Raw genomic sequence first — 25,786 nt, 5'->3', positions numbered from 1 at the left:
ACAGTCATTTTAGGCTGAAAAGAAGACACCGATCTCAAAATACTAGAAGGTAGTTATATCTGTTGGTTAAAGCAAAAAAGTCACTTATGTTTTCGGAACTCCCTTCCCTACCAAAAGCATACATGTTGTCCGCTGTCTTGTCCCCAGAACTGGAAAGTGCCATGTGTAAACGAGCACCTGCTGAATCTCAGGGACAGTGTGCAGGTCTCCACAACATCCAGTGCCATTTTGGGGGCCCTAGATGCATGGTCACCCCGGACCACTGACCTTCCTGGAACCTCTTGGTAGGGAGGCACTGCGGACCCTAGGAGAAACAGTGATGGAAGGCCAATTGGTCTTTTGGTGTCTCACCTTCCCTTTGAAGTACAGTCCTCAAAAGTGCTTGGCCCAACTTATCAGGGGACCCCCTGGAGGAACCACTTTTTATTCTCCTGAGCAAGAGGCTCCCCATCAACTTCTCCCTTGCTGCCCTGGGTCAAAATGCCTTAGTTGTCTCTTTTCCAAGATAACGGTGTTGAGATCAAGCCTTGGAGAGTGTTAATGGATTACCATGTCACCATCCCTCCTCACTTGAATCCGTTAGACGTTTCTGGTATCAAGAGTCCTATTCCAAGGAGTAGGAACCATGATACTGAGTCAAGCCAGTAAAGATGTTCTCTTGGGGAAAGTCAGGACTTTCGGAGACTCTGAAATCCCATGGCCTCTGGAGTTAGCCCAGGGAGTCAGCCCTGGTGGGAGTCACCCGGAAGCCATGAACAGTGAGTGATGAATGATGTCCCATCCATTCACTCATTCTATCACTCCTTCATCTCCCAAACATTTGTGAGGTGTCTACTCCATGGCAGACATGGATGAGGGAAGACATAGATGACTAAGAAGCAGTCCCTGCCCTCAAGCAGCACCCTGTCTGCTTTGGCAAAAGCCAAAAGAACGAAAACCAATGCCATGTATTCTGATCTGCTGTAAGTGTGTTATTAAGTCGGGTTCTCCTCCGACTCCCATGCTAGGCTTGGTTCCTTTTTTTAAATATTTAATAAATATTTTATTTATTTTTGTGTGAGAGAGAAAGGGAGAGAGAGAGCGAGTGAGCACATGAGCAGAGGGGAGGGACAGAGGGAGAAGCAGACTCCCCGCTGAGCAGGGAGCCCGGCATGGGACTCCATCCCAGGACCCCAGGATCATGACCTGAGCAGAATGCAGATGCTTCACCGACTGAGCCACCCAGGCACCCCAGATCCATGGTTCTTGAGAAAAAGAATACACATGAACCAAGCTCCATAGTCACGCTATCTTTTGCCCTGAGGGCATTTTCCAGGCTGCCGCGCAGTCTTGCTGGGTAAAGGAAACAGTTTGGGGCTTCCAGAGTCGCTGGGATTTGGGGGTAGGGTCCTATCAAGGAGAAAGCCATAGAGAAGGAGCCCCCCAAATACGTGTAAAAGTTCCTGCCAGGTCTCTGGCCAACTCCTAAGCTGCATATGAGCAGGTGGGTCTCCAGGCATAGCACAGAACCACAGAAGGCTGTATCCCTGAACAGAGATTTCAGAGGCTGCATACTTCTGGCAAGATGGAGGCTGGACTTTGAGCCAGACATCTTAGCACCCTGGGCTTTGAATTGGACCTCAGGAAGTCCACACTCCAGTAGTAAGGATCATGTCCTACCAGCAAGGACCATGTCCCAGGAGCAAGAGCAACACTGAAGAAGATCTACACGAACAAAGTCTAACCCCAGCCTCAACATGATTAAGGCAGTGATTCTCAACTGGGGGGGCAGTTTTGCTCCCTCTGAGTTGTTTTGCAACATCTGGAAACATTTTGGGTTGTCCCGACTGGATGTTGTGATGCTATTGGCACCTAGTGGGTGGGGGCCAAGGATGCTGCTGAACATCTTATGATGCACAGGACAGCGTCGCCTTCATCCTCCCAACAAAGAATAATCCGGCCCCAAATGTCCATAGCTCTGGGATTGAGAAACCTTGGATTTTGGTGATCTGGGAGCAATGTAATTGGCTGCTAGAACAAAAGTCAACAATCTTTGAAAGAAGATAATATAAATCAGAACCTCTACAATGTATTATCCTTAAAACCCAGCATACAATAAAAAAATTGCCGAAAAATGTGAAGAAGCAAGAAAAACCAATTGGCAATCGAGAAAAAGGAAAACAACCAGCAGAAGCAGAAGGAGAAGCAGAGATAATCCAGAGTTAGCAAGTATGGAATTCAAAGCAACTATGATTAAGATTTTACGAGAAAAGAGGAAAAGACAGACAAAATTGATAAAGAGGAGAGAATTTCAACAGAGAATTAGAATTTATTTAAAAAAACCCACATGACATTAGAAATACAAAATGCAATATCTGAAATTAAGAACTTATTGACTGGATTGGATACCAAACTGGGCACAGCAGAACATATGATTAGTGAGCTATATATGAGAGATAACTCATGGAAGCTTCTAGAAGTAAACAGGGGAATACTTTTATGACCATGGGATAATCAGGATGCTAAAAGCATTAACCTTAAAATAAGCAGTGAATAAATTGGACTACCTTGAAATGAAGAATTTCATTTCATCAAAAGATACTTATTAAGAGAGCGGAAAGGCCAGCTGTGGACTGGGAGAAGATATTTGGAATACATATATCCAACAAAGAGCTCGTATTTTAGAATATAAATGTAACTTTCAAGAATCAGTAAGAAAGGCAGATGACCCAATAAAAAAGGGACAACTTAACCCCAGGGTTTTACAAAAGACGAAATCAAAGCAGTCAAAAAATATGCAAAAAGGGTCTCTATATTATTAGTTATGAGAAAAATACAACTTGAAACCACACAATGAGATACTGCTAGACACCCACCAAGATGACAAAAATGAAAAACTCACAATATCAAGTGTCGATGGAGATGTGGAACAATGGAACTCTCTCTTCCATTGCTTATAGGAGGAAATCAGTACAACCACTTTGGAAAACTGGTAGTATCTACTAAATGAGTCCCTATGTATGTGCCATCATCCAGCAGTTTTACTTCCATAAGTATACTCATGTTCACCAACTGACATATATAAGAATGTTTGTAGATAATGTTTTAAAATTCCAGATTTGGTAGGGTTCTTTTTTCTCCTCCTTTTTATTATTGTTAATGTCTGATGCTATTGCCTTTTATTTATTTTATTATTTTTTTAAAGATTTTATTTATTCATTTGAGAGACAGAGACAGAGAGAGCACAAGCACGGGGAGAGGCAGAGGGAGAAGCAGACTCGATCCCAGGACCCTGAGATCATGACCTGAGCTGAAGGCAGACGCTTAACCATCTGAGCCACCCAGGGGCCCCTGCTCTTGCCTTTTAATCAGAGAAAGTGGTCCATGTTATTTCTACTTTTTAAAATTTATTGAGAGGTTTTGTGGCCGAATAAACTGTTTTTAGAACACAACCAACTTATCAATTAGTTTCATCATTAAATTTTTCGAGTGAATGTCTTTATAGATATCTGTTATAGGTTATATAGTTTCACCTCTGTTTACTTCATATTATGTGGACATATGTAGAGGCACAGCCAATTTTCAGGCCTCTGAGCCAAGCAAAAGAATTTGTTCCAGCATATATCAAAATAGGGGTATTGAGATAGCAGATGAAGAAATCATAGCAAGAAAAAAGGATGGCTTGATTTATTTATAAATATATAAATTTATTTATTTATTTATTATACGGGTTTGGTTGGCTAACACCCAAGTTCAAGGAAAGCTGAGAGCCCCATGAAGGCAGAGCCTGCAAACATCTTGATGTTTTTCCAGCCTTCAGTTTTGCCTTGACTGTGGACTGCCTCTATTCTGCTTTTGAGCTCTTTGGGAAAGGAACTCCTGGTGACTCATCTCACGTCTACCTTCCCTGAGTCTTCTCTTGCCTCTCTTCAATTACCCAACTTGTTTGTGTCAAGGTGGGGAACACCTTTCACTATCTTCTTTTCACTCACGAGGTCCATCAGGAGTAATTTAGGACTCAGTTGAGCAGACAGGCTGAGCGATCTGTTAGTCCCTTTTCTATGAGCCTATGATAAAAGGGAGGCCTGGAAATGAATAGGTTAGTCTCTAGCCCATTCCAAATAACGTGGTGGCCACAAATGCCGAGGTGATGACGTCTCGGGGCTTGTAACTCTCAACAAATCCCATGATCCAAAGCCTTAGTTGTTTCAACTGTCAACAGTTCCGTGACTAGAAGGAGAAAGTGGGCCGGGCGGGGCTCAGATCCATGCCGTAATCTCTCCCCAGTTGGCTCCTGGAACTCCCGTGGGCAGCAAAAAAAGCACCACTGACTACTTCCCAAGGGTCATGGGGAGCAGGGTCTCATGACCACAGTGTACCTCGGAAGGGCCTCTGCTCTCCTGAGACGGGTCAGCCAGAGGGTGTGTGCTGATGTTCTGGGAATATTGACCTATGGTGGGACTGGCCAGGCACTTTTAGTAGCTTATACTTCCTTTTCCATTAATACTCATCATCTTTGACTCCCGTATGAGATCAGTACGAAAATGGTATGGCCACCGATCAGCTGTTTTTCTTTTTCTAGCACCAATCTGGTCATGTTATTTTAAAAACAACAACAACAACAGCATATGTAACTTTTTGGAAAGGTCCTTGACCTGGTAGCCTGTGAGAGATTAAAATCTTTATGGTCTGAAAACTAGCTGCGACTCTGATACAAGATTTTCATCTTTATTCAAACACGTTATCATAACCCGTCTCGTATCACAGTGGGTCCCCGCCCCAGCGGAGCATCGTCTCCCAGAGTGCAGGGACCTTGTCTCAACACCCTTATCCCCTCCTAGGGCCTTGCATAGGTCCAGCAAAGCCCTCTTAACCGTTTTTGAATTAACTTTAAGCACAAATGAATTTTACTGTAGTATTTACCTCTCAAACCACATTCTGATTAAATGGTTAAGATGCATTTTGCTGAATTTGTTTACTGCCCCTAATTCTATCTCTTTAAACAAACAACCAAGACCGAGGAAGTAAAATCGCCCGCCATCCTTGTGTTGAACGAAGCTGCCTGAACACTATACTGCCATCTAGTGGGAGAAAAGGCTCGGCGGCCACGGAATCCGCTCCCACTGGCGGCTGGGGGGGGGGAACAGGGTCTGTGTTTAGAACAATGTCAGAAGCAGCCGGTAGTTGAGGGGATAGGAGGGGGACGCAACGGGGGATATGTGTTTTCCTCCGATTAGCCACGCACTGCTGAGGGCGGTTGCCTCTATGCACTTGGCATAATAGCAGAGGAAGCCTTCTTTGTGGTTTTTCCGAACAGGCACATCATGATAAACTGGGTGGTGTTCTTGGCTGTGGTTCTATCTGTGGGCTAGTAATTTAGGCTGTGGGATATTCCCATCAGAACAATGCAGTTTTTAGAAGGAGAAAAGTCACGGTTTTATTAGCATAAGTCACACACACACACACACACACACACACACTCACTCTGCGTTGTTTCACCCTCTGGCTGATTTTTCTGGTCCCTCGCTACCTCTTTGGCAGTGCCTCGCTGCAGTATACCGCCTGTGGCTCAAGAGAGTGTCCTTAATACAAAGCCGTGCTTGGCCCTGCAGGAGTGGGGAGCCACGGACTCCCTGGCTCAGCCTCTAATGGTGACCCCTGGGGCTTTTCATCCAAGTTGACTTTACTTATTCATAAGCAGAACTCACAATCGAGGTTCGGAGGGCCCTGCACCTGTCACATCCCCCCTGCCTTCAATTTTCTTTTATTTCTTTGACTTGTTTCTCTTCTCTTCCTTGTCAGTTCTCTGAGCAAACCTGTGGGCTCCCTGCGGCCCCTTTTCCTTTCCCAAACACGCACCGGCATACACACACACAGATACACACTCTGGAGGGCCCTGGCCTAGATCCCGGTTGGAAAGTGGCTTTTGAGAAAATCAGGGAACACCCACTCAAGTCATGGTCGACAGAATTCCTGGGGCTGGCAGAGCTGTTCGGCCAAATCTGGGATGAATGGTCACTCTGAAACAGGCTGCTTGCTCAGATCATCGAGAAGGATTCTGGGGGCACATCTGAATTTTGTGGGCAGGGGGAAGGATGCAGGGATGTTTTAGGAAGGTGTGAGATAGTCGTGGGATGGACAAGTACGAGTATTACCATATCGGTTTTACACACAAATGGTTTCTTGGAGAGCTAACAGTGAAATGCTATTAGCTGTTAACATCCTGGCATGAATTAAATTATTGGATTAGCTGCCCATCACCTCCTGGGACTCCAAGGGAATGAAGTCACAGGATTGGTGAAGTTTCTGTGGGGCTTATTCTTCCTTTTTGTTTTTAGTTGAGGTGAAATTCGCATAACATAAAGTGTACCGTTCTCTCCATTTTAAGGTGTATAATTCAATGGCTTTTAGTATACTCACAAGGTTGTACAAATATCATCACTCTAACTCCAGAATTTTCCCATCACCCTCAAAAGACACCCTGTGCCCATGAAACATTCACTCCTAATTCTCCCCCTCAGCTCCTGGCAACCGCTAGTCTGCTTTCTGTCTTTATGGATCTGCCCATTCTGGACATTTCCTATACATGGAATCCTCCAATATTTGTCCTTTTGCATCTGGCTTCTTTCTCTTAGTGTAATGTTTTGAAGGTTCATCCGTGTTGTAGCAGGTATCAGTCCTTGATTCTTTTTTATGGTCAAATAATATTCCATCGTGTGGCTATAAGATGTTTCGTTTATTCATTCCTCAGTTGATGGATATGTGGGTTGCTTCCGCCTTTTGGCTCTTGTGATTAGTCCTGCTGTGAGCATTCACATACGAGTTTTTGTGTGAAGCCTCATTTTTGACTGTCTTGGGCAGATGAGTGAGTTTCCTTCACCCCCACCTTTGGTGATGATGGATCCATTTTAAACCATCTGGGAGGTGAATTTTGCTAAGAAGAAAAGTGTGGTAGTTTGGGTGCTGCCTGGATGGGGCCTGGGAGGAAAAGGGTGCAGAACACCGAGGGCATTCTGTGGGATCCTAAGGCGAAAGGGTCTCTGGAAAGGAGGACAGGAGAGGGAGGAGGTGGGGCCCAATGGGGTGCCAATAACCTTGAGCTTTGGTGGATGGAGGAAAAATGGGGTTTGTTCAGCATTTATAAAATGGCTGCTGATATTTTTCTGTTTTTTTTAATAAGGAAAGGAAAATAATCATGTAATATACATTGGTTAATTGAATTTAAATTTAAAAAAAGGAAAGGAAAAATCTCTGGTGGGTGGGGATGAAAAGATGAGTTAGCAGAGAAGTGAAAATGGGTGTGGCTTTGGATGTGTCTTTTTTTTTTTTATTTTAAAAGATTTTATTTATTTATTTGAGAGAGAGAGAGCACATGAGAGGGGGGAGGGTCAGAGGGAGAAGCAGGCTCCCTGCCGAGCAGGGAGCCCGATGCGGGACTCGATCCAGGGACTCCAGGATCATGACCTGAGCCGAAGGCAGTCGCTTAACCAACTGAGCCACCCAGGCACCTGGCTTTGGATGTGTCTTAACGGGGTGTTGTTAATGGATGTGTTTTTGTCAGAAAGAAGGAAAGTTTGTCTGGCCACATGTTAAGGTGAGAGGACAAATTTGGTCGAGCAAATTTTAGCACAACACACTGAAGAAAGGGATCCTCTCAGTACAATAATGTTGCCATGTATTTCTATGGCGATGGACTTTTTCTAAAGCATATGTAAAGCTCATTAGGATGAATGAATCGGATAGAGAAGGCACTATTTGCTGCCCTTTGAGAAGGAAGAAATCAAGGGACGCCTGGGGGGCTCAGTCAGTTAAGCATCTGCTTTTGGCTCAGGTCATGATCTCTGGATCCTGAGATCGAGTCCTGCATCGTCGGGCTCCCCTTTCAGCGGGGAGTCTGCTTCTGCCTCTCCCCTCTGTTCATGCTCTCTCTCTCTCTCTCTCAAATGAACAAATAAAATAATAATAATAAAAAGAAATAGGAAATCAAGGCATGCAGCAGAGTACCTGCTGATAGTAGTCATTCATCAGGATTGTTAAATAATAAGCGAAGCAGAGTCATCTCAAGTCAAAGAATGTCAGAGCTGGGAGGCTCTTTGAGATCATCCACCAGGCCTCCCCTCAACCCGCTTTGGGAGGAGGGATGTGGGGGCAGAGTGGGGAAGTCCTGCGCTTAAATGCCACGTCACCTGGTTGGTGAGTGAAGGACCCAAGTCAAAAGTTTGTCCTCTGTTCCCTTACTGAGTGTCCTCATATCATCCATTATCTTGCTTTGTGGTGGTTTGTGTTCTTACCTGTCCTCGCCGGGGGGCCACCTGCTCCTGGAGGTGGGGCTTGTGTCAGATTCATTTTCGTGTCCCCAAGATAAAGCACAGTGTTGAAGCTTGTTGACCAGAGGCACGGGAAGTGGCAGCTCTTTGCTCTTCCTGGGTCTCCGCTCCTTCTCGTTTGGCCCCAGGTTTGAGTGGCAAAGCCAGGGCTCAGACAGTTTCCAGACTCCAGAGATCTTTTGTCTACACCACAGTGTCTACACTCATCATGGTAGGTGACACTAGATGTCCTGGGCGGGGTGCTTTGGACTTGCTGGGGTCGGGGTGGGGGCATGGGATAATCCCCACTGGATTGTTATTATGGAAATCTCTAGAACCTGAGGGAAAGAGGGAGCTTTCCTTAGTTCATCGGTCCGGCCACTTTCCATGGGATCTCAAGTGTATCCTGAGCACCTGGCTGTCCTTTGGTGTGTTGTGCAGGTCCCAAGTGGAGGTAAGTCTGGAACCAGTGCCTTAGGAGAACTGTGTCCTTCGGCATGGAACCCGTCAATGATGGGGGCCGGAAGAGGTGACGGGATTTTCAAGGGGGTTCTGAAACAATTCCCTGTGTATCTTGTTTTGCTTTTCCTGGGGGACTTCCACTTGTTCCTGAGCACATAGTTGAGGCAAAGCGGGAAAGGTCTCACATTGGTCCTTCCTGTGGCTCAGTACTCGCTGTGGCCAGCCTGCAATTGGCAAGTGGCAGGTACCCAGGCCAGGGCGTGGAGGGTCTGTCTGCGAGTGCAGAAGGAGAGGCTCAGGGCGATTATACTGATGGTGTGGACCACGGTGGGGGCTTTGTTATCTGTCCTCTCTTGTCGGGTTCTGCTCAGTGTTGAGCAGCCCCACATGGGGTTCTTCTCACCTGAGCCTCTGCTTGCTGTCTCCTGCACAAACTCCAAGACCCGGATGTTGGATCCCGCCACCTCCCTGGCCTGGGAATGGCTTGACTTCCTCTGGCTCCTTCTCTCCCCACCCCACGGCAGTGAGCTTCATAAAGTGTAGAGTACAAAGGGCTCCCATTGGGAAGCGCGATGTCAGATGGCAGCCATGTTTCCCACAGCTTGATTGCTCCTGATTGTAAAGCAGTGTCCACACAACCCAAGAGCAAAGCCACATGGTCTTGTGACACAGATGAGATATCCAGGGACCAGTGGTTCTTCTTTGCTTGGTGCCCCTCCTCTTGAAGAGGCCAAGGGAAGGTCTGAGTGCTTCAGAAGTCCCTCGAGCAGCCTCAGGTGTCCACGTGAAGGGGGCTTGTGGCCTGGGGAGTGCAAGAGGTGGCCTCGGCATCCCCCCAAGGGGGCCAGTTCGAGCCCTCCAGCCTTGTCATGGCAGGGAGGTTGGGGTGAGCCTCTTCTTTCCCATCTTGGCTGAAGGTGAGACACTCCTCAGTCCTCTGAGGGGGCATCTTCTGCCATCAGGGGCCCAGCAGGGTGTGTGGGGAGGTACAAGGTTGTGCTGGTTTGGTGAGGAAGCAGGATCCCGGGGATTATAGTGCAGGAGGGGGGACCAAGGCAGGGTATGAGGGCGCCAGCAATGTGCTGAAGTCCCGGAGGTAGCCTACTGGGGGGAGTGAGTGGGAGCTCTCAGATGGGAAGAGGGAGCTGTATTATCAGAGTCTACTTCTGTCATGACTCAGGTTTGGTTCTTCTTTCTGGTGGGAAATGGACGAGGAAGCTGATGTCCAAAGTGGGCTCTCTGGATGGTGAAACAGAGTGTCTAGGAGAGCTTTCAAGAAAAGGCACAGTCTGGAAGTTGGCAAAGGTCCCCCGAGAAGCTTGTAGGTGAGCTAAACCCTGGCCGGGGGGAGGGTTGGAAGGGTCATCCCATCAGTTCTTCAGACCAGAGGTAGCAGCCAGAAACTGTTTCCCAAATAGTTGCGGAGGGTCACATCAGCGAGAGTGGAGGATGACAATGGGAAGGGTCACTATAACTAAACCTGTCTAGTTACCGTCTTGTCACAAGCCACTCTGCTTCGTGACATGGGTTTGGTCCCACGTCAGACCATGACTCCTTTTCCCCACATGGAGATGTGAGATGAGAGTAGATGCCTCCCTCCCCCTCGCCCCCTTGTCTCCTGCCTCACGACCAGCACACTCACCTGCACCAGGTCCGGTGTGAGGCGCTTGGCCTGCAGCCATTTCTGGAACCTCCTGGTTTTCCGCAGGATGCGCTCGATGCTGCAGGTCTTTGGGGCTGCTGCAGAGGCGCAGATTCTCCTGTCTGAGATGTCACTTTGCTGTTTGCTGACCAGCCTGGAGACCTCCACGGGGCGCCAGGTTTTGGAATCATCTGAGTAATTTGCAGGGTAAGAAGGCAAGTAGTCAGGAGGCAGTCCAAGGGGGGAGGCCAGCCAGCTGTCAAACCTGGAAGAAGAGCCCTTTTATTTATTTTATTTTTTAATGTATTTTTCTAAAAATTTTAAAAATTTATTTATTAGAGAGAGAGAAAGAGAGAGAGCACAAGCAGGGGGAGCTGCAGGCAGTGGGAGAGGGAGAAACAAACTCCCTGCTGAGGTGGGAGCCCGACGCGGGGCTCCATCCCAGGACCTTGGGATCATGACCTGAGCCGGAGGCAGACGCTTCACCGACTGAGCCACCCAGGTGCCCCCAGAAGAGCCCTTTTAGGATCTGCTTGGAGCTGGAGGGATGAAGCGGGGGCCAAGGAGGGACTAGCTATATTGTCAGAGCCAGCAGAACCTGGAGACAGGGAGACAGGCGACAACATCCTGTCTGATCCATTTCTCCTCCTTTGACTGGGGCACTCCACTCTTCCTGCGAGAACACTACTTTTGTTTCCTCAAACTCAGGGATATAAATATGTGATGTCAGAAAAGGTGAGCTAGATACACGCCAGACACATGCTTTATCCTCTTCAGGCAGCTGACGCAGAAGGACTAGCCATGGCTTTTTGAACTTCTCCATGTAAAGACGGCAGCTTTACACATGCTGGTGCCTTAGATTCTCCTGATACCCCATCCCCACTTTACAGACGGGAAAACTGAGGCTTATAGAGCTTAAGGACCTCACCCAAGTTCAGGCAGTACATTGCCAAGCAGATGTGCAGACCCAGGGCCATCTGTCAGCAGAGCCCATGATCTTTCCCCTTCCCAACACTGGTTCTAGAAACAGCCCACCCTCTGACTAATGGCTGGGTCTTGGAACCATAGTTGGTGAAGAGGCTTCTGGGAGTGCACTCAGAGGAGCACTACCTCTGCATATCCCACCCTTAGTGGCCCCATCAATTTTGCCCTCAGTCCAAAGATTTAAGCCATCCGTACCAAGCAAGTCACAGGGAACAGTGGCTAGAAAATGGTCACCAAGTTCAAAGCCACCTGGGATCCAAGACGTGTGTAATGCCACACAAAAGCCTGGTTGGTCCTTAATCCTTCCCTAGGACCCCTTTGCTAGTTTCCTAGGCCCCACCTTGACCTTTTCTCTGGTCATTCTTCTGGCCACATGCCAACATTCCCATTAGGGGAGAATGTGAAATCTTCTTCTGATTTATGTAGGAAAAATTAGGAAGGTAACATTTACTTCCATGATTAATAAAATTAAGCTTCTGAGATGTGTTCTATATTTAATTCAAGTCAGAATCTGGAACTTATTATTGGACAGCCTCATGGCCAGGACTTTTGGGGGAATTAGCATTTTGATTGGCCCCAAACTCTACACTGCTTTGTTTTCTCACTTGCATGACGCAGCTTCACCCTAAGAGACTGCAAGCTTCTCAAAGAAGGTGCTCCAGCAGAACCTGTTACTTAGCACCTTCCATAATGTAGTAGTGCCGTCCAAACTGCAGTGGAAGTAGGCCCAAAGAATTCTGTTCAAGAACATTGCCACAAATCTATTTAAAAAGGTGAAACATTGTGGGGCGCTGGGTGGTTCAGTCAGTTAAACGTCTGTCTTTGTCTCAGGTCATGATCCCGGGGTCCTGGGATCGAGTCCCACATCGGGCTCCCTGCTAAGTGGGGAACCTGCTTCTCCCTCTCCCTCTGCCTCTCCTCAGCTCATGCTCTCTCCCTCAAATAAATAAATAAAATCTTGGGGCACCTGGGTGGCTCAGTCGGTTGAGCATCTGCCTTCGACTCAGGTCATGATCCCGGGGTCCTGGGATCAAGCCCGGCATCGGGCTCCATGCTCAGCGGGGAGCCTGCTTCTCCCTCTCCCTCGCTTGTGTTCCCTCTCTCGCTGTGTCTCTCTCTGTCAAATAAATAAATAAAATCTAAAAAAATAAAAAATGAAAAATAAAATAAAATCTTGAAAAAAAATAAAAATAAAAAATAAAAAAAATGAAACATTGTAAACGAGCAGTGAATCAATTTCACCGGCATTTTCAGGACAACCATTGGGAATGGTCCTCCCCTCTAAGAGGATAAGGAAGGGCAGAGGGCCCCGAGGCAAGCCTGTTTGCTTGTTCCTTGCAGCTGCTCTTGCTCCTGGGGGTTCAACCCCCTGAAAGGCCTGTGACTGAGGATTTATGATAGGTGGTTCTCTTAGACATTGATCGTAGCAACATGCATGTATGAAACATGTAAACACACCAGTCACTGTGCTAAATGCTTCGTAAGTAGTAATTCAGTTAAACCTGGCAGCAAACCTGCGAAGTCAGTACTGTTCTTAACCATGCAGATGAGGAAACTGAGGCACAAAGAAGTTAAGTAATTTGTCCAAAGTCGTACAACCAGAAATTGGAGGAAGCGGCATTCAAGGCCCCAGAGCTTGCAATCTCAAGTGCTTTGCCCTGGACTGGTCCCCTGTCATCCTTTGTATGACTTTGTGGGAACAGATTGGTAGGTAACATTATTAGGGGTTGTATCTAGCAGTATCATAGTTTCAGAGCTGGAAGCAAGCAACAAGGTCATGTGGTCCAATCCAACCGAGCCCCTCAACATGGAGGACAGCGTGGTGGCGTGGGGCAGAGCGACAGTGTTGCAATGACAATAAAACACTTCCCTCTTGCATGCTCCTCATGCTTACATCCTGTCAAACACTAAGTCTGTAGACATGCCTTCCTAAATATTTCTTGCCTCCCTTTCCTTTTCTCCATCCCTCAGCTTTGCCCAGAACGCTTAAAACATCCAGCGTCTTCCCAAAAGCTCTTAGGACACAGCTCACACTACTTAGAGCACTTCACAGCTTTCTTTCTGGGCCCATCTCCTTCTACTCCCCCTACAACCTTGCTTTGTTCTCACCAAACCACTGATCATCCCTGGCTAAGTCACATTGGTTTGGGCCCCTGAGCCTCCACTCACCTGGTCATGTGCCCATCCCCTTGTCTGAGATACTTTCTTCCATTTTTCCAGTGCCCCCACTGTCTTCCCAATGGAGAGTAAACTCCTGCAGGGCTAGGACTGGGCTTCCTTCAACTTGGTCGCTCAGTGCCTAGCAGACGGCTGGGCGCCAAGTTAGTGCCCAGTGCATTTTAGTTGGATGGATGGATGGATGGATGGATGGATGGACGGATGGATGGATGGACGGACGGGTATTTGGATGTATAGATGGATGATAAATGAGTGGAGGGATACATGGAGGGCTGGCTGGCTGGCTGGCTGCAGAGGGATGGTTGGATGGAACGATGCACAGATGGACGCCTGAATGAATAGGTAAATGGACAGATGGGCGCATGTGTGGATGATGGAACGTGTACACGGATGCTTTTGCCATAAGCTCTGGGGCCCCACAGCTCCCGAGACCTCTGAATTGATTCGAGGAAGTGAGTTAAAGCAATAATTGCTATCATCTTCCGAGAGGAAAGAGGCAGACAAGAGCAAGGGAGAAGAGAAGGCAAAAACAAGCCTAATGATTTACTTATTTTAAAAATACTGTGAGCCCTCCACTACTCAGTTAGAAGTTTTTAAACTTTCTTTAAGACTCTGGGAGTGGGGGGTAGGGATGCAAGGCCAAGTGAGTACAGTAAGGAAGGGGAGGGAAAGCAGGGAAAGCACCTGCCTTGGTGAGAGCCCAGGAATCTCTAGGAGCAATTCTGATCAGAAATACTCCTGCTAAGTCCTCCATCTCCACCTTTCTCCCCAACCTGTGATCTGCACATACATGAATCCTGATCAATCAGTTCCTGCTAGATCTCACCAGCTGGCGTGATTGCTTAGGATTTCACAGATAGGTATGTTTTCAGCGGGAAGACTATGTCAATCAGGTTTCCTCTTGTTTTCTGGCTTCCCTTAAGTTTTTTTTTTCATTCAGGATTTGAAAGTCCAAATGGAACGCATGGGAAAACTGGTACTGAAAACATTGAAATGTTCAAAGGTTAACGGTTGGGTATGGGAAGCATTAGATTTATCATCAGCATTCTTGCCAAAGAGAAGATAAGGAAAGATGACAGTCATCTACCAATGATGTGTCTTCAGCTTCCCAGGCTCACTCTCTGCTGCCAAAGAAACAAGTTTTTGTCCAGTTCTTACTGAGGCCCTGGCCTGGAATGCTAACGCTTGCCTGGTTATAGCATGTCAGCCAAACAGCTGAGAGTTCGGGATGAGCTTTTTCCTAAGGTATTATCATAGTCATTTGCAAAAGTGAGAAAATATTTGGAGATGAACAAGACGAACAAACACTCTTAGAAAGAGAGGCAAAGGATATGAACTTGTAGACAATTTAGCAAACAAAAAAGGAATAGAAATGGTCAGTACTATATGTTGGCTAATTGAATTTAAATAAAAAAAGAAATAAATTAAAAAATAAATAAAATAATTATACATAGCCCCCCCAAAAAAGAAAGAAAGAAAGAAATGGCCAGTAAGCCTGAAAAAAAGGCTCAACTCAGAAGACATACAAACTAAAAATAGTAGTAATATTAAATATTTGTGAGCATGCAAGAAGTGAGCTCCATAGGTAGAAGTCTCCATTTGGAGATATATACATATATAAAGTCTCCTAAAAATGCGCTATATTTTGTGACCCAGAAATTTCCACTTCTGGGAATTTGTCATAGGAATTTTTGATTGATGTGCACAAAAGTCGAGCAGCAGGGCTGTTCAACATAAGACTGTTTATAATATTGAAAAGAGAAAAAAAACTAGTTGTCTCACAGCAGTGGATTAGTTAAATAAATTATGGCTGACTGATGGGGTTGAATACCACAAAGCCATTAAAAATCAAATTGTGGATGTATCATTTGCAAATATCTTCTCCCATTTGGTGGGTTTTTTTGTTTGTTTGTTTGTTTTGTTGATGGTTTCCTTTGCTATGCGAAGACTTTTTATTTTGGTGCAGTCCCAAGAGTTTAATTTTACTTTTGTTTTCCTTGCCAGAGGAGACATGTCTAGAAAAATGTTTCTATGGCTGACGTCGAAGAACAGTTAATAATGTGGAAAGGTGTTCCTGACATACTGTTAAATAAAAGTTTACAGAAAAGTGTACATAGTCTGATCACATTTTTGCTGAAAAAAAATTTTAAATCCATACTTAGAAAAAAGGTGGCAAGGATATGTTAACTAAGGGGTGATCCCTTCGTGGAGGAATTATACATGATTTTCATTTTGTGCTTTCTTCAGTATTTCTTGAAAATTCTAAAATAAAAAGATATTACTTTTAAAATAAGGAAACAGTTGCTTACGCTGTAAAGAACTATCAACAAGTCCGCGTCCCCAGATCCACTCACTGCCTCTCTCTGGGGCTTTGCACTTGAAGAATGTGCATTCTCAACATGGAGAGCCCTAAACTCCAACCCACCCCACCTGATGCTTTCCCGTTTGTCTCTGCACACATCCCTTTCGGGCGCACATGGAACATAAATTATGAGGGAGCTGAGGTAATATCCTGAACTTGAATGGAACACAAACCTATTTGGGGAAATGCTTCCTGAATTTGACCAATACCTGCCTGGTGAGAAAAACTTCATTTATTGCCACTTGGCAAAGAGTCAACTGTACGATTCATATACTCTTGTTTAGTTACCTCGAGGAGGATGTGAACCCGGGACTCTCCTTCAGTTGAATCCCATAAAGGCCCTCCCTCCTATCGGAAAATCTGTCTGTATTCTCCCCGCCTCCTTTCTCCGAGGAATCAGCCCCACTTTACTCATGTTCTTGGTCCTCTCCATCCCATATCTTAGACGGGATGGAAATCTTGTGTTCGCTTTCAACATTTCCATCTTTACTTTCTGTCACACTGAGTTGGTCAACAAAATGACTTCTCTAGCTGAACCCACCCACTGGCATCCTTCCTGCCCTGCTTTGTTCCCACTGACCTTTCTCCTGGACTAGGAGAACTGGTCTGGCTGCCCCTGCCAGCGTCAACCAGTCCATCCTGCACACTGCTTTCATTTTTTAATTATTATTATTTTTATTTTTTAAAAAAATTATTTATTTATTTGAGAGAGAGAGCACGAGCAGGGTGGCAGGGGGAGGGGCAGAGGGAAAAGCTGGCTTCTTGCTGAGCAGGGAGCCCGACGCGGGGCCCGATCCCAGGACCCTGGGATCATGACCTGAGCCGAAGGCAGACGCACATTTCTTTCCAGGAGATCCTTCCAAAACACAAGTCTCATCTTGTCTCTACCCCACTAAACTCCTTCACCGTTGCCTGCAATAGAGCTTCCCCGGTTGGGAAGGTCTTTCAACTTTTCACCATTTGAAATGCCTTAAAAAAAAAGCCTAAGGGGGAAAGTCTACATCAATATGATATCTATCATCTCGCAAAAGTTCCACATTTTTGATTGATATTTTCTATTCATTATATTTGTTTAGTAACTTAGTTGAATAATCAAATGTCTTCGGTTAATACAGATTGGAAATCAAATTATTGTAAATTAATGTTGTTTTTTGGTCACCAAATTTTACATGCCTCAGATAGGTCCCTGGGGGAGGGCTGCAGAGAAAGGCCTATTACAAAGGCTCTTTAGTATCAAAGAGGTGGGGAACCGCTGGCCCACAGGAGAAGGTCCCAATTTCTTGGCATGGCATTCAAGGCCCCTGGCCCATCTGCCTCTTCCAGTGGCCTCCTTCTGTCATGCCTCCACATAGGCCCCATGCTCCAGCCTCTAAGTGCTTCTTGCCTCTCGGAGCCACACTCCGGGCCATTGCTTTAGCTTGTCCTTCTACCTTAAGCCCTTCTCCTAAATTTCAGCTCATCCTTTAAAGGCCTTGCTCTGAATGCCTTCTCCAGCCCCCATTTGGAATTAGTATTCCCCTCCTTGGAGCTCCCGGAGGTCCTGTACATTTCAGGCCACGTCTTATTATTGTTATTTGTAACATGGCTCCCTCCTCCTGAGCCCCTCAAGGGCAATGACCAAGAGTTACAGTGATGTCATTAGCCCCCTTGCTGGGTCTTGGCTGTGGTCAAGACTCATTGACTATGTGCTGACAGGCTTGAACTCCAGAGTGATACCATCCTTGGTGAGATCCAAATGCATCACCATTTACTGAACTTGGGTTTTCCTCTGCATTGGAAAATTGGCTCTGAAACTTTGGAGCAAAGTGCCCTGGTTTAAATCCCAGACCTGCCACTTACTAGGGAGTGACCTTGGGCAAGTCATTTAATCTTGCTATGGGCACTCCCTGAGTAATGAGTGCAAAACATTAACGTTCTGGGATGGTGATGCAGAGCAAATAAAAATAAGCTTTAAAAGGTCCGTCACATGGTAGGCCTCCTATTAATTTTATTTCCCTCTTTTTATGAGAAATGAACTTGGTAAACTCAATAATCCCGGGCTACTCCATTCATAGAAAAGAACACTTTAAGCTCCCACTTCAAAAGAAAACTTTGGCTTTAGCATTTAGGGCTAGAATTCAGCTTCATACCTTACCCACCCCCCCAACCCCCGCCCAACGTCAACCTATTGCCGCCATGATGACTTGACTTTGCTTCAGCTCCCACCCAGAAACAGCATCCTGACTCATTTTCAACAAACTCCTGGACATCATCACATGAAGGGAACAGGAGTTTGCCCCTCCGAGTTATCTAATGGAGATTCTGACCTTATTTCTTCTTTAAAGAACTTCTTGCAAATTGATGTCCCGATGCAGGCATTGCATTTATCAAGACCGAGGAAAGTCCTTCCAAAATTATAGCTGGTTCTGCTTCGGGGCACCAGAGAAGGAGAGGGAGAAGCCAGCGAGGAAAGAGAACAGCTCAGGGCTGAGACCCACAGCAGCAGCACGGGCCGGCCTGGGCCGAGGCCGGCAGCCTTAGGCCCCAGCTGGGGCTCCATCTCCTGCTCAGGATTCCCCGCTGCAGGCTTCAGCTGCCCACTCAGGGCTGCACAGAGGTGGGTCTTGGCAAAAGAGAGGGGGCTGGCTTCAGGGCGCTGACCCCATCCCAGCTTCCCCAATTTCTGTTTGAGGATGCTAAGGAGCTTGGGGCTAACAGGGCAGGGGAGGAGGTGAGGAAGTCCATGGAGGATGCTGATAACACCGTTTCCAGAGTTACTCTTCCTCTGTCTGGGGCGGCTGCCTCGGGCTGGGGAAGGGCTGACTGGCAGATTTTGGGAAGGACAATGGTCAGGGCTTCCCTGTGCGGTCCTTTCAACAAACACAGGATATCCTGGCTGGGCAGGAAAGGTCCATTCAGGATGTGTGTCCAACCTGGATTCCACCTGGGAGTTTCAAAGGATCCTGAAGGCCTCCACCCTCCACTGTTTGAGTTCTGGGCACATCTGTCCCTATGGATCGCGCGTGCGCACACACACACGCATACTACATGCATCACACACACACACACACACACACACACACACACACACCAATTTCCCCCCTCTGCAGTGGATACTTAGGCCCCCCCCTTGACTAGGCATCCCAGCCCCACTTTGATTCTATTTGGCTGTGAAATAACTCGAAGTCAGTCGGCTGGCCATTAAGTGGCGCATTTAACACTGATTTGAATGGCGAAAACTTTTGGCTGTTTTGGGAGTAGAAAAACTCAAGTTAGTCCATGTTTCAGCTCCTCTCGCAGATCTGAGCAGGCTGGGGGAATAAGTCTGGTGGCCTCTGATGTGACAAGGGAGCACCAGAAAGATTCTTCTGCCTGTACCCAGCTCTATCTGTTCCTCTATCCCCCTCCCACCACCTGCCAGTCCCCCTTCCCTTCAGCACCCTGCCTCCTTTCTCCATGGCCAGCCTGACTTGGTGGCATTTACTGTCCCACAACTGAATCCTCCTGACAGCAAGATAAGGCCCACAGAGTGGAGTGGAAGGGAGTGCTAATTTAGGGATGGAGAGGCTATATGAGGACCAAACCAGGGAAGGCAGACTTGGGATAGGAGAGGCGGGGAGAAGGCAGATAAGAGGGGGCCAGGGATGGTCTCAGGAGAATCGGGGAGTTTTGTTAAGGATTGGCAGGAAGAGCAGGCTAATGGCAGTTTTCCGATGGTTAAACATATGCTTATAAGTTCACAGTCTGTCCTCCTCGGGGAAATGTTCAGTTGTGTTTGTTTTGAATTCTGGAGTTGTGAGAGTTCTTTATATATTCTCGATACTGGTTCTGTGTTGGATATGTGGCTTGCCAATATTTTCTCCCGGGTGGTAACTTGTCTTTCATCTTCTGAACAGGGTCTTTCACAGAGTCAATGTTTTTAATTTTGATGAAGTCCACGTTGTCAATTTTTCCTTTTATGGATCATGGTTTTAGTGTCAAGTATAAGAACTCTTCACCTAGCCCTAGACCCCAAAGGCTTTTCTCCTAAGACTTCTTATAAAAGTTTTATAGTTTTAGACTTTCCATTTAAATCTATGACCCAGTTTGAATTAATTTTTGTGTAAGATGTGGTTAAGTCAAGCAAAGTTCATAGTTTTGCCAATGGATATCCAGTTGCTCCAGCACCATTTATTAAAAAGACTATCCTTCTTCCATCGAATTGCTCTTGCACCTTTGTCAAAAATCAGTTGTCTGTAATTGTAGGCGTCTATGTCTGGATTCTCAATTCCGTTCCATTGACCTATGTGTCTGTTCCTTTGTCAATGTCACACAATCTTGGTTATTGTAGCTATAGACTGTGTCTTGAAATTGGGTAGACTGATAACTCCAACTTTCTTCTTCTTTTTCAAAATTATTCTAGCTACTCTAGTTCACTTGCCTTTCTATATAAATTTTAGAATAATCTTGTCTATACCTACAAAAAAATTTTGCTGAAATTTTGATAGGTGTTGCATGAAATCTGTATATCAATTTGGGGAGAATTGACATCTTTATTATGTTGAGTCTTCAATTGCATAAACATGTTAGGTCTCTTTATTTATTTGGATCTTTTATTTTTTTCATCAGCATTTGGTAGTTTTCAGCATCTAAGTCCTGTACATTTTTTTAGACTTACACTTAAGTATTTTATTTTTGAAGGAGCATTTGTAAATGGTGTCATGTTTTAAACTTTGGTGTCTACGGGTTCATTGCAAATATATAGAAATACATTTGAGTTTTGTATGTTGATATTGTATCCTGTGACCTTGTTGAAATGATTTATTAGTTCTAAGAGATTTTTTGTAGATTCCTTGGTATTTTTTTTTAAAGATTTTATTTATTTATCTGACAGATAGACAGCGAGAGAGGGAACACAAGCAGGGGGAGTGGGAGAGGGAGAAGCAGGCCTCCCGCTGAGCAGGGAGCCCGATGCGGGCTCGATCCCAGGACCCTGGGATCATGACCTGAGCCAAAGGCAGACACTTAACGACTGAGCCATCCAGGCGCCTCTCCTTGGTATTTTCTATGTAGATTATCATGTCATCCTGAAATAGGGAGTTTTATTTCTTCCTTTCATCAGTATTTTGTACATTCCAAGATCTGAGCCCTATAAATGGTATTATATTTTAGAATTTGTGTTCCACATGTTCACTGTGAGTTGTTTTTTTGTTTTTCTATTTTCAGTTTCACTGATTTCTGGTCTTAACTTTATTAGTTCTTTCCTTCTGCTGGCTTTGGATTTATTGTGCTCTTCTTTTTTTAGTTTCTTGAGATAGGATCTTAGATTATTTATTTGACAACTTTCCTCATTTTAATGGAAGCATTTTACATTATAAATTTATCTTTTGACACTATATTAGCTGTATCCCACAAAATTTGATATGTTGTATTTTTATTTGCATTCAGTTCAATGTACTTTAAAATTTTTCCATGAGACTTCTTCTCTGACCCATGAATTATTTCAACATATGTTGTTTAGTTTCAAAGTGTTTGGACATTTTCCTGCTTTCTTTCTGTTAACTGATTTTTAGTTTGATTCCATTATGGTCCGAAAACACACTCTGTATGGTTTCAATTTTTTTTAGAGATTTTATTATTTACTTGAGAGAGAAAGAGAGAGAGAGAGCATGGGCAGGGGGAGGGGCAGAGGGAGAAGGACAAGCAGGGACCCCCACTCAGGGCTCATGTCCAGGACCCTGAGATCATGACCTGAGCCGAAGTCAGATGCTTAACCGACTGATCCACCCAGGCGTCCCCGGTTTCAATTTTTTATTTCAAATTTGTACAGGTTTGTTTATGGTCCAGGATATAGTCTGTCTTGGTGTATGTTTCAGTGAGCTCTTGGCAAAGAATGTGCATTTTCCTCTTGCTGGGCAGAGTGTTGTATAAATGTTGACTAGGTCTTGCTGGTTGACAGTGTTGTTGGTTCTTCTATATCTTTGCTGATTTTCTATCTAGTTGCTTATCAGTTGTGGATTGACTATAACTGTGGATTTTAAGAATTTTCTCTTTCAATTTTATCAGTTTTTGCTTCACATATTTTATGGCTGTCTTGTTTGGTGTACACATTTAAGATTACTATGTCTTTATGATGGATTGACCTTTTTATCACTATGGAATGTCCCTCTCTGTCCTTGATAATTTTCCTTGCCCTCAAGTCTACTTTATATGATTTTAATACAGCTATTCCCACTTTCTTTTGATTAATGTTTGTATGGTGTCTCTTTTTCCATCTTTTACTTCCAACCTAATTATACTGTTATATTGGAAATGTGTTTCTTGTAGACAGTATTGTTGGGCCAAGTTTTGTTTGTTTTATTTTTAATCCACACTGCCAATCCTTGTCTTTTAATTGGTATGTTTAGATCACTAACATTTAATGCAAAATTGAAAAGTTAGGGCTTAAGTATGCCATTTAATGTTACTTTTATTTGTTCTCTCTGTTTTCTTTGTCCTACCACTGGAACATTTTAGAATTCCATTTGAGTTATCTATAGTGGTTTTTGTTGGGGCTTTAAAAAAATCTCTGTCAGTTGGCCTTTCCAAGTTGCTGGCTTTTCTAGTACCAAATCTTGAATGTATGAGGCAATAAGAAAACATGGGGAGCTCACAACCATGTCATTCCTCAGGTCTCAACTTCCTTAGCTCATGGGTCTTCTACTTTCCATTTTTCAGTTTGATTTACTTATGATGCCTAGAGTTTTTAGTTGTACTTAGTAGGAGTGATAGGGAAATGTACTTCTGTACATCTTTCTGGAAGCAGAAGTCCCTCAGAGTCTTTTATAGCCTAATCTCAGTAGTGATGTTCCATCACTGTTGTTGCATTGTATTTGTTAGAAGCAAGTCATTAGGTCCAGCCCACACATAAGAGGATTATTTGAGGGCATAGATATCAGGAGATGGAATCATTGGGAGCCATTTTAGAAGAATGTCTACCACACCAGAGCTACTCAAATTATGGCCTCCAGACCGGCAGCAACAACATGACCGAAAACTTGTTAGAAATGCAAATTCTCTGGCTCAAACCCAGACCCACTGAATCAGAAACTCTGAGAGTGGGGCCTAACACTCTGTATTTTAACAAGCCCTGCAGGAGATTCTGATGTATTCTAAAGTTTGAGAACCATTTCTCTAAGTAATTTACTAAGATTTTTCACTGGTTTCTGCTTGATCACTTTAGGTAATAGAGAGCGACCTGCAAAACAACCCATTTTATTTTTTAGCTCCTAGTATTTTATTACATAAATAATCCATATTCATTGTGTTCAAATTAGATAATAGAAATAACCAAAAGAAAAAAAAATCTGTCTTACCCCCACCAAAAGATAAGCACTGCTAAACTTGGTATATATTAATATTCCAGATTTTTAAAAAAGATACATATATTCACAAAAAAAAAGACATCCATCCATCCATAAATCTAGAACCTGATTTTTTGAAACTTAACCAATTCTATTTTTGAATGATTCTAACAGAAAGTATGTCCTTGTGTTGAGCTCAAATTTGCCTCTTTATAATTTCCAGTTAGTTTTTGCTTCAGTTTTGCCTCTCGAACTACAACTGACAAGTCCACTTGTTCTGCCACATAAGCCTTCAAATATGGGTAGCAAGTTACCATGTAACTCCTCTCAAGCTAAATATATCTAGTTCTTTGCACATTTTCTCCTATCATAATGCTCCTAGAACATTTGCCATTGTGTGGTCCCTCTGACAATGTTCTTGCTCAGTGGCTCTCAAAGCGTGGCCCTAAAACAAGCTTTATCTGGGAACTTACTAGACATGCAAATTCTTGGGCCTCACCCTAGACCTACTGAGCAGAAACTCTGTGGTAGGGCCTGTAATCTGTGCTTTAACAAGTCTTCTGGGTGATTCTGATGCATGCTGAGAACCAATGATATACTTAGTTGATCTCCATATTAAGGAGTAGATGTGATCTGGATTTCATTCATGCTGGGCATGATATATCTATTGATATATCAGAGATTATATTTTCTTTTTTTGGCAGCTGCATTTAATCCTCTTGGCTCATACAAACTTTCAGCAAACTAAAATACTCAGTTATTTTTCATATGAACTGTTTTGTCAGGTGCTCTTAGTCTATACTAGCATATGAATTAAAAAAAAAGCTTTAACTTGGGCTCTTGATAGTTTTACCTGTTTAATTGCAACTTGAGTTTTTCCTCCCCAGCTTTATTGGAATATAATTGATATATAACACTGCATAAAATTAAGGTGTACAACACATTGATTTTGATACACATACATTGAGAAAAGATCACCACAGTAGCAATAGTTAACATCTCCAACACATCACAAAATTATCTTTTCTTTTTTTGTGGTGAGGACATGTAAGATCTACTTTCTTAGCAACTTTCAAATATATAATACAGTATTGTTAACTATAAGCACCATGCTGTACATTAAATCCCAAGAACTTATCCATCTTATAACTGAAAGTTTGAACTCTTTAACCAACATCTCCCCATTTTCCCCACCCCCCAGTCCCTGGTAACTACCATTCTACTCTCTGTTTCTGAGTTTGGTTTTTTTAGATTCCACGTATAGGTGATGTCGTAGTGTTTGTCTTTATCTTTCTAACTAATTTCACTTAGCATAATGCACTCAAGTTTCTTCCATGTTGTCACAAATGGCAAGACTTCCTTCTTCCTCATGGCTGAGTAATATTCCATTGTATACACCACATCTTCTTCATCCATTCATCTGTTGATGGACACTTAGGTTGTTTCCATATCTTGGCTATAGTGAATAATCCTGCAATGACCATGGAAGTGTAGCTATTTCCTTGAGATACTGATCTCATTTCCTTTGGATACAGGCCCAGAAAGTAGAATTTCTGAATCATATGGTAGTTTTATTTTTAATTTTTTGAGGAACTCCCAACACTGTTTTTCATAGTGGCTGTACCAGTTTACACCCCCACCAGCAAGGGTTCCCTTTTTTCCACATCCTCACCAACACTTGTTGTCTCTTATCTCTTTGGTGATGACCATTCTAACAGATGTGTGATAATATCTCATTGTGGTTTTGATTTGCATTTTCCTGATGATGAGTAATGTCGAGCACCTTTTTGTGTACCTGCTTGCCATCTTTATGTTTTTTTTGGAAAAGTGTCTATTCAGATTCTCTGCCCATTTTTTAATCAGATTTTGTTTTTTGCTACTGAGTTGTATGAGCTCTTTGTATATTTTGGATATTGACCCTTTATCAGATATAGGATTTGCAAATATTTTCTCCCATTCCATAGGTTGTCTTTTTATTTTATTAGTGGTTTCCTTTGCTGTGCTGAAGCTTTTTAGTTTGATGTAGTTCCACTTGTTTATTTTTGCTTTTGCTGCCTTGGCTTTTGGTATCAATCCAACAAATTATTGCCAACTGATCTAAAGGAGCCTACCACCTATGTTTTCTTCTAGGAGTTTTATGGTTTCAGTCTTATGCTCATGTCTTTAATCCATTTTGAGTTGATTTTTGTGTATGGTGTAAGAGAGTGGTCCATCTTCATGCTTTTGCATGTGACTGTCCAGTTTTCTCAACACCATATATTGAAGAGACTGTCCTTTCCTCATTGCATATTCTTGGCTCTTTGTTGTAAATTAATTGACCTTATATGCATGGGGTTTATTTCTGGGCTCTTAATTCTCTTCTTTTGGTCCATATGTCTATCTTTATGCCAGAACCATACTGTTTTGATGACTATAGCTTTGCAGTATAGTTTGAAACCAGGAAGTGTGATGCCTCCAGCTCTGTTTTTTCTCAGGATTGCTTTGGGCTATTTGTTTTTTGGTTCCATACTAATACTAAGATTTTCTTTTAATTTTTGATGAAAAATATCATGAGAATTTTGACAGAGATTAC

General features: G+C 44.1%; 1 protein-coding gene across 1 annotated transcript in view; it reads right to left on the bottom strand.

The window, feature by feature from the left end:
- DIPK2B (divergent protein kinase domain 2B) overlaps positions 1 to 18,483 on the bottom strand; it is a 39,047-nt gene extending 20,564 nt beyond the window's left edge. The window contains exons 1-2 of the mRNA XM_021681962.1: positions 18,220 to 18,483; positions 10,390 to 10,654 (exon numbers count right to left, since the gene is read on the bottom strand). Coding sequence (XP_021537637.1) covers positions 10,390 to 10,654; positions 18,220 to 18,452 — 498 coding nt within the window. The 5' untranslated portion in view covers positions 18,453 to 18,483. The remainder of the gene's footprint in view (positions 1 to 10,389; positions 10,655 to 18,219) is intronic.
- Between the last annotated feature and the right edge of the window lie 7,303 nt (positions 18,484 to 25,786).

This window comes from Neomonachus schauinslandi, chromosome X (genome assembly GCF_002201575.2).
Source record: "Neomonachus schauinslandi chromosome X, ASM220157v2, whole genome shotgun sequence".
Lineage (NCBI taxonomy): Eukaryota > Metazoa > Chordata > Mammalia > Carnivora > Phocidae > Neomonachus > Neomonachus schauinslandi.
This window is presented reverse-complemented; position numbering and strand designations above follow the sequence as displayed.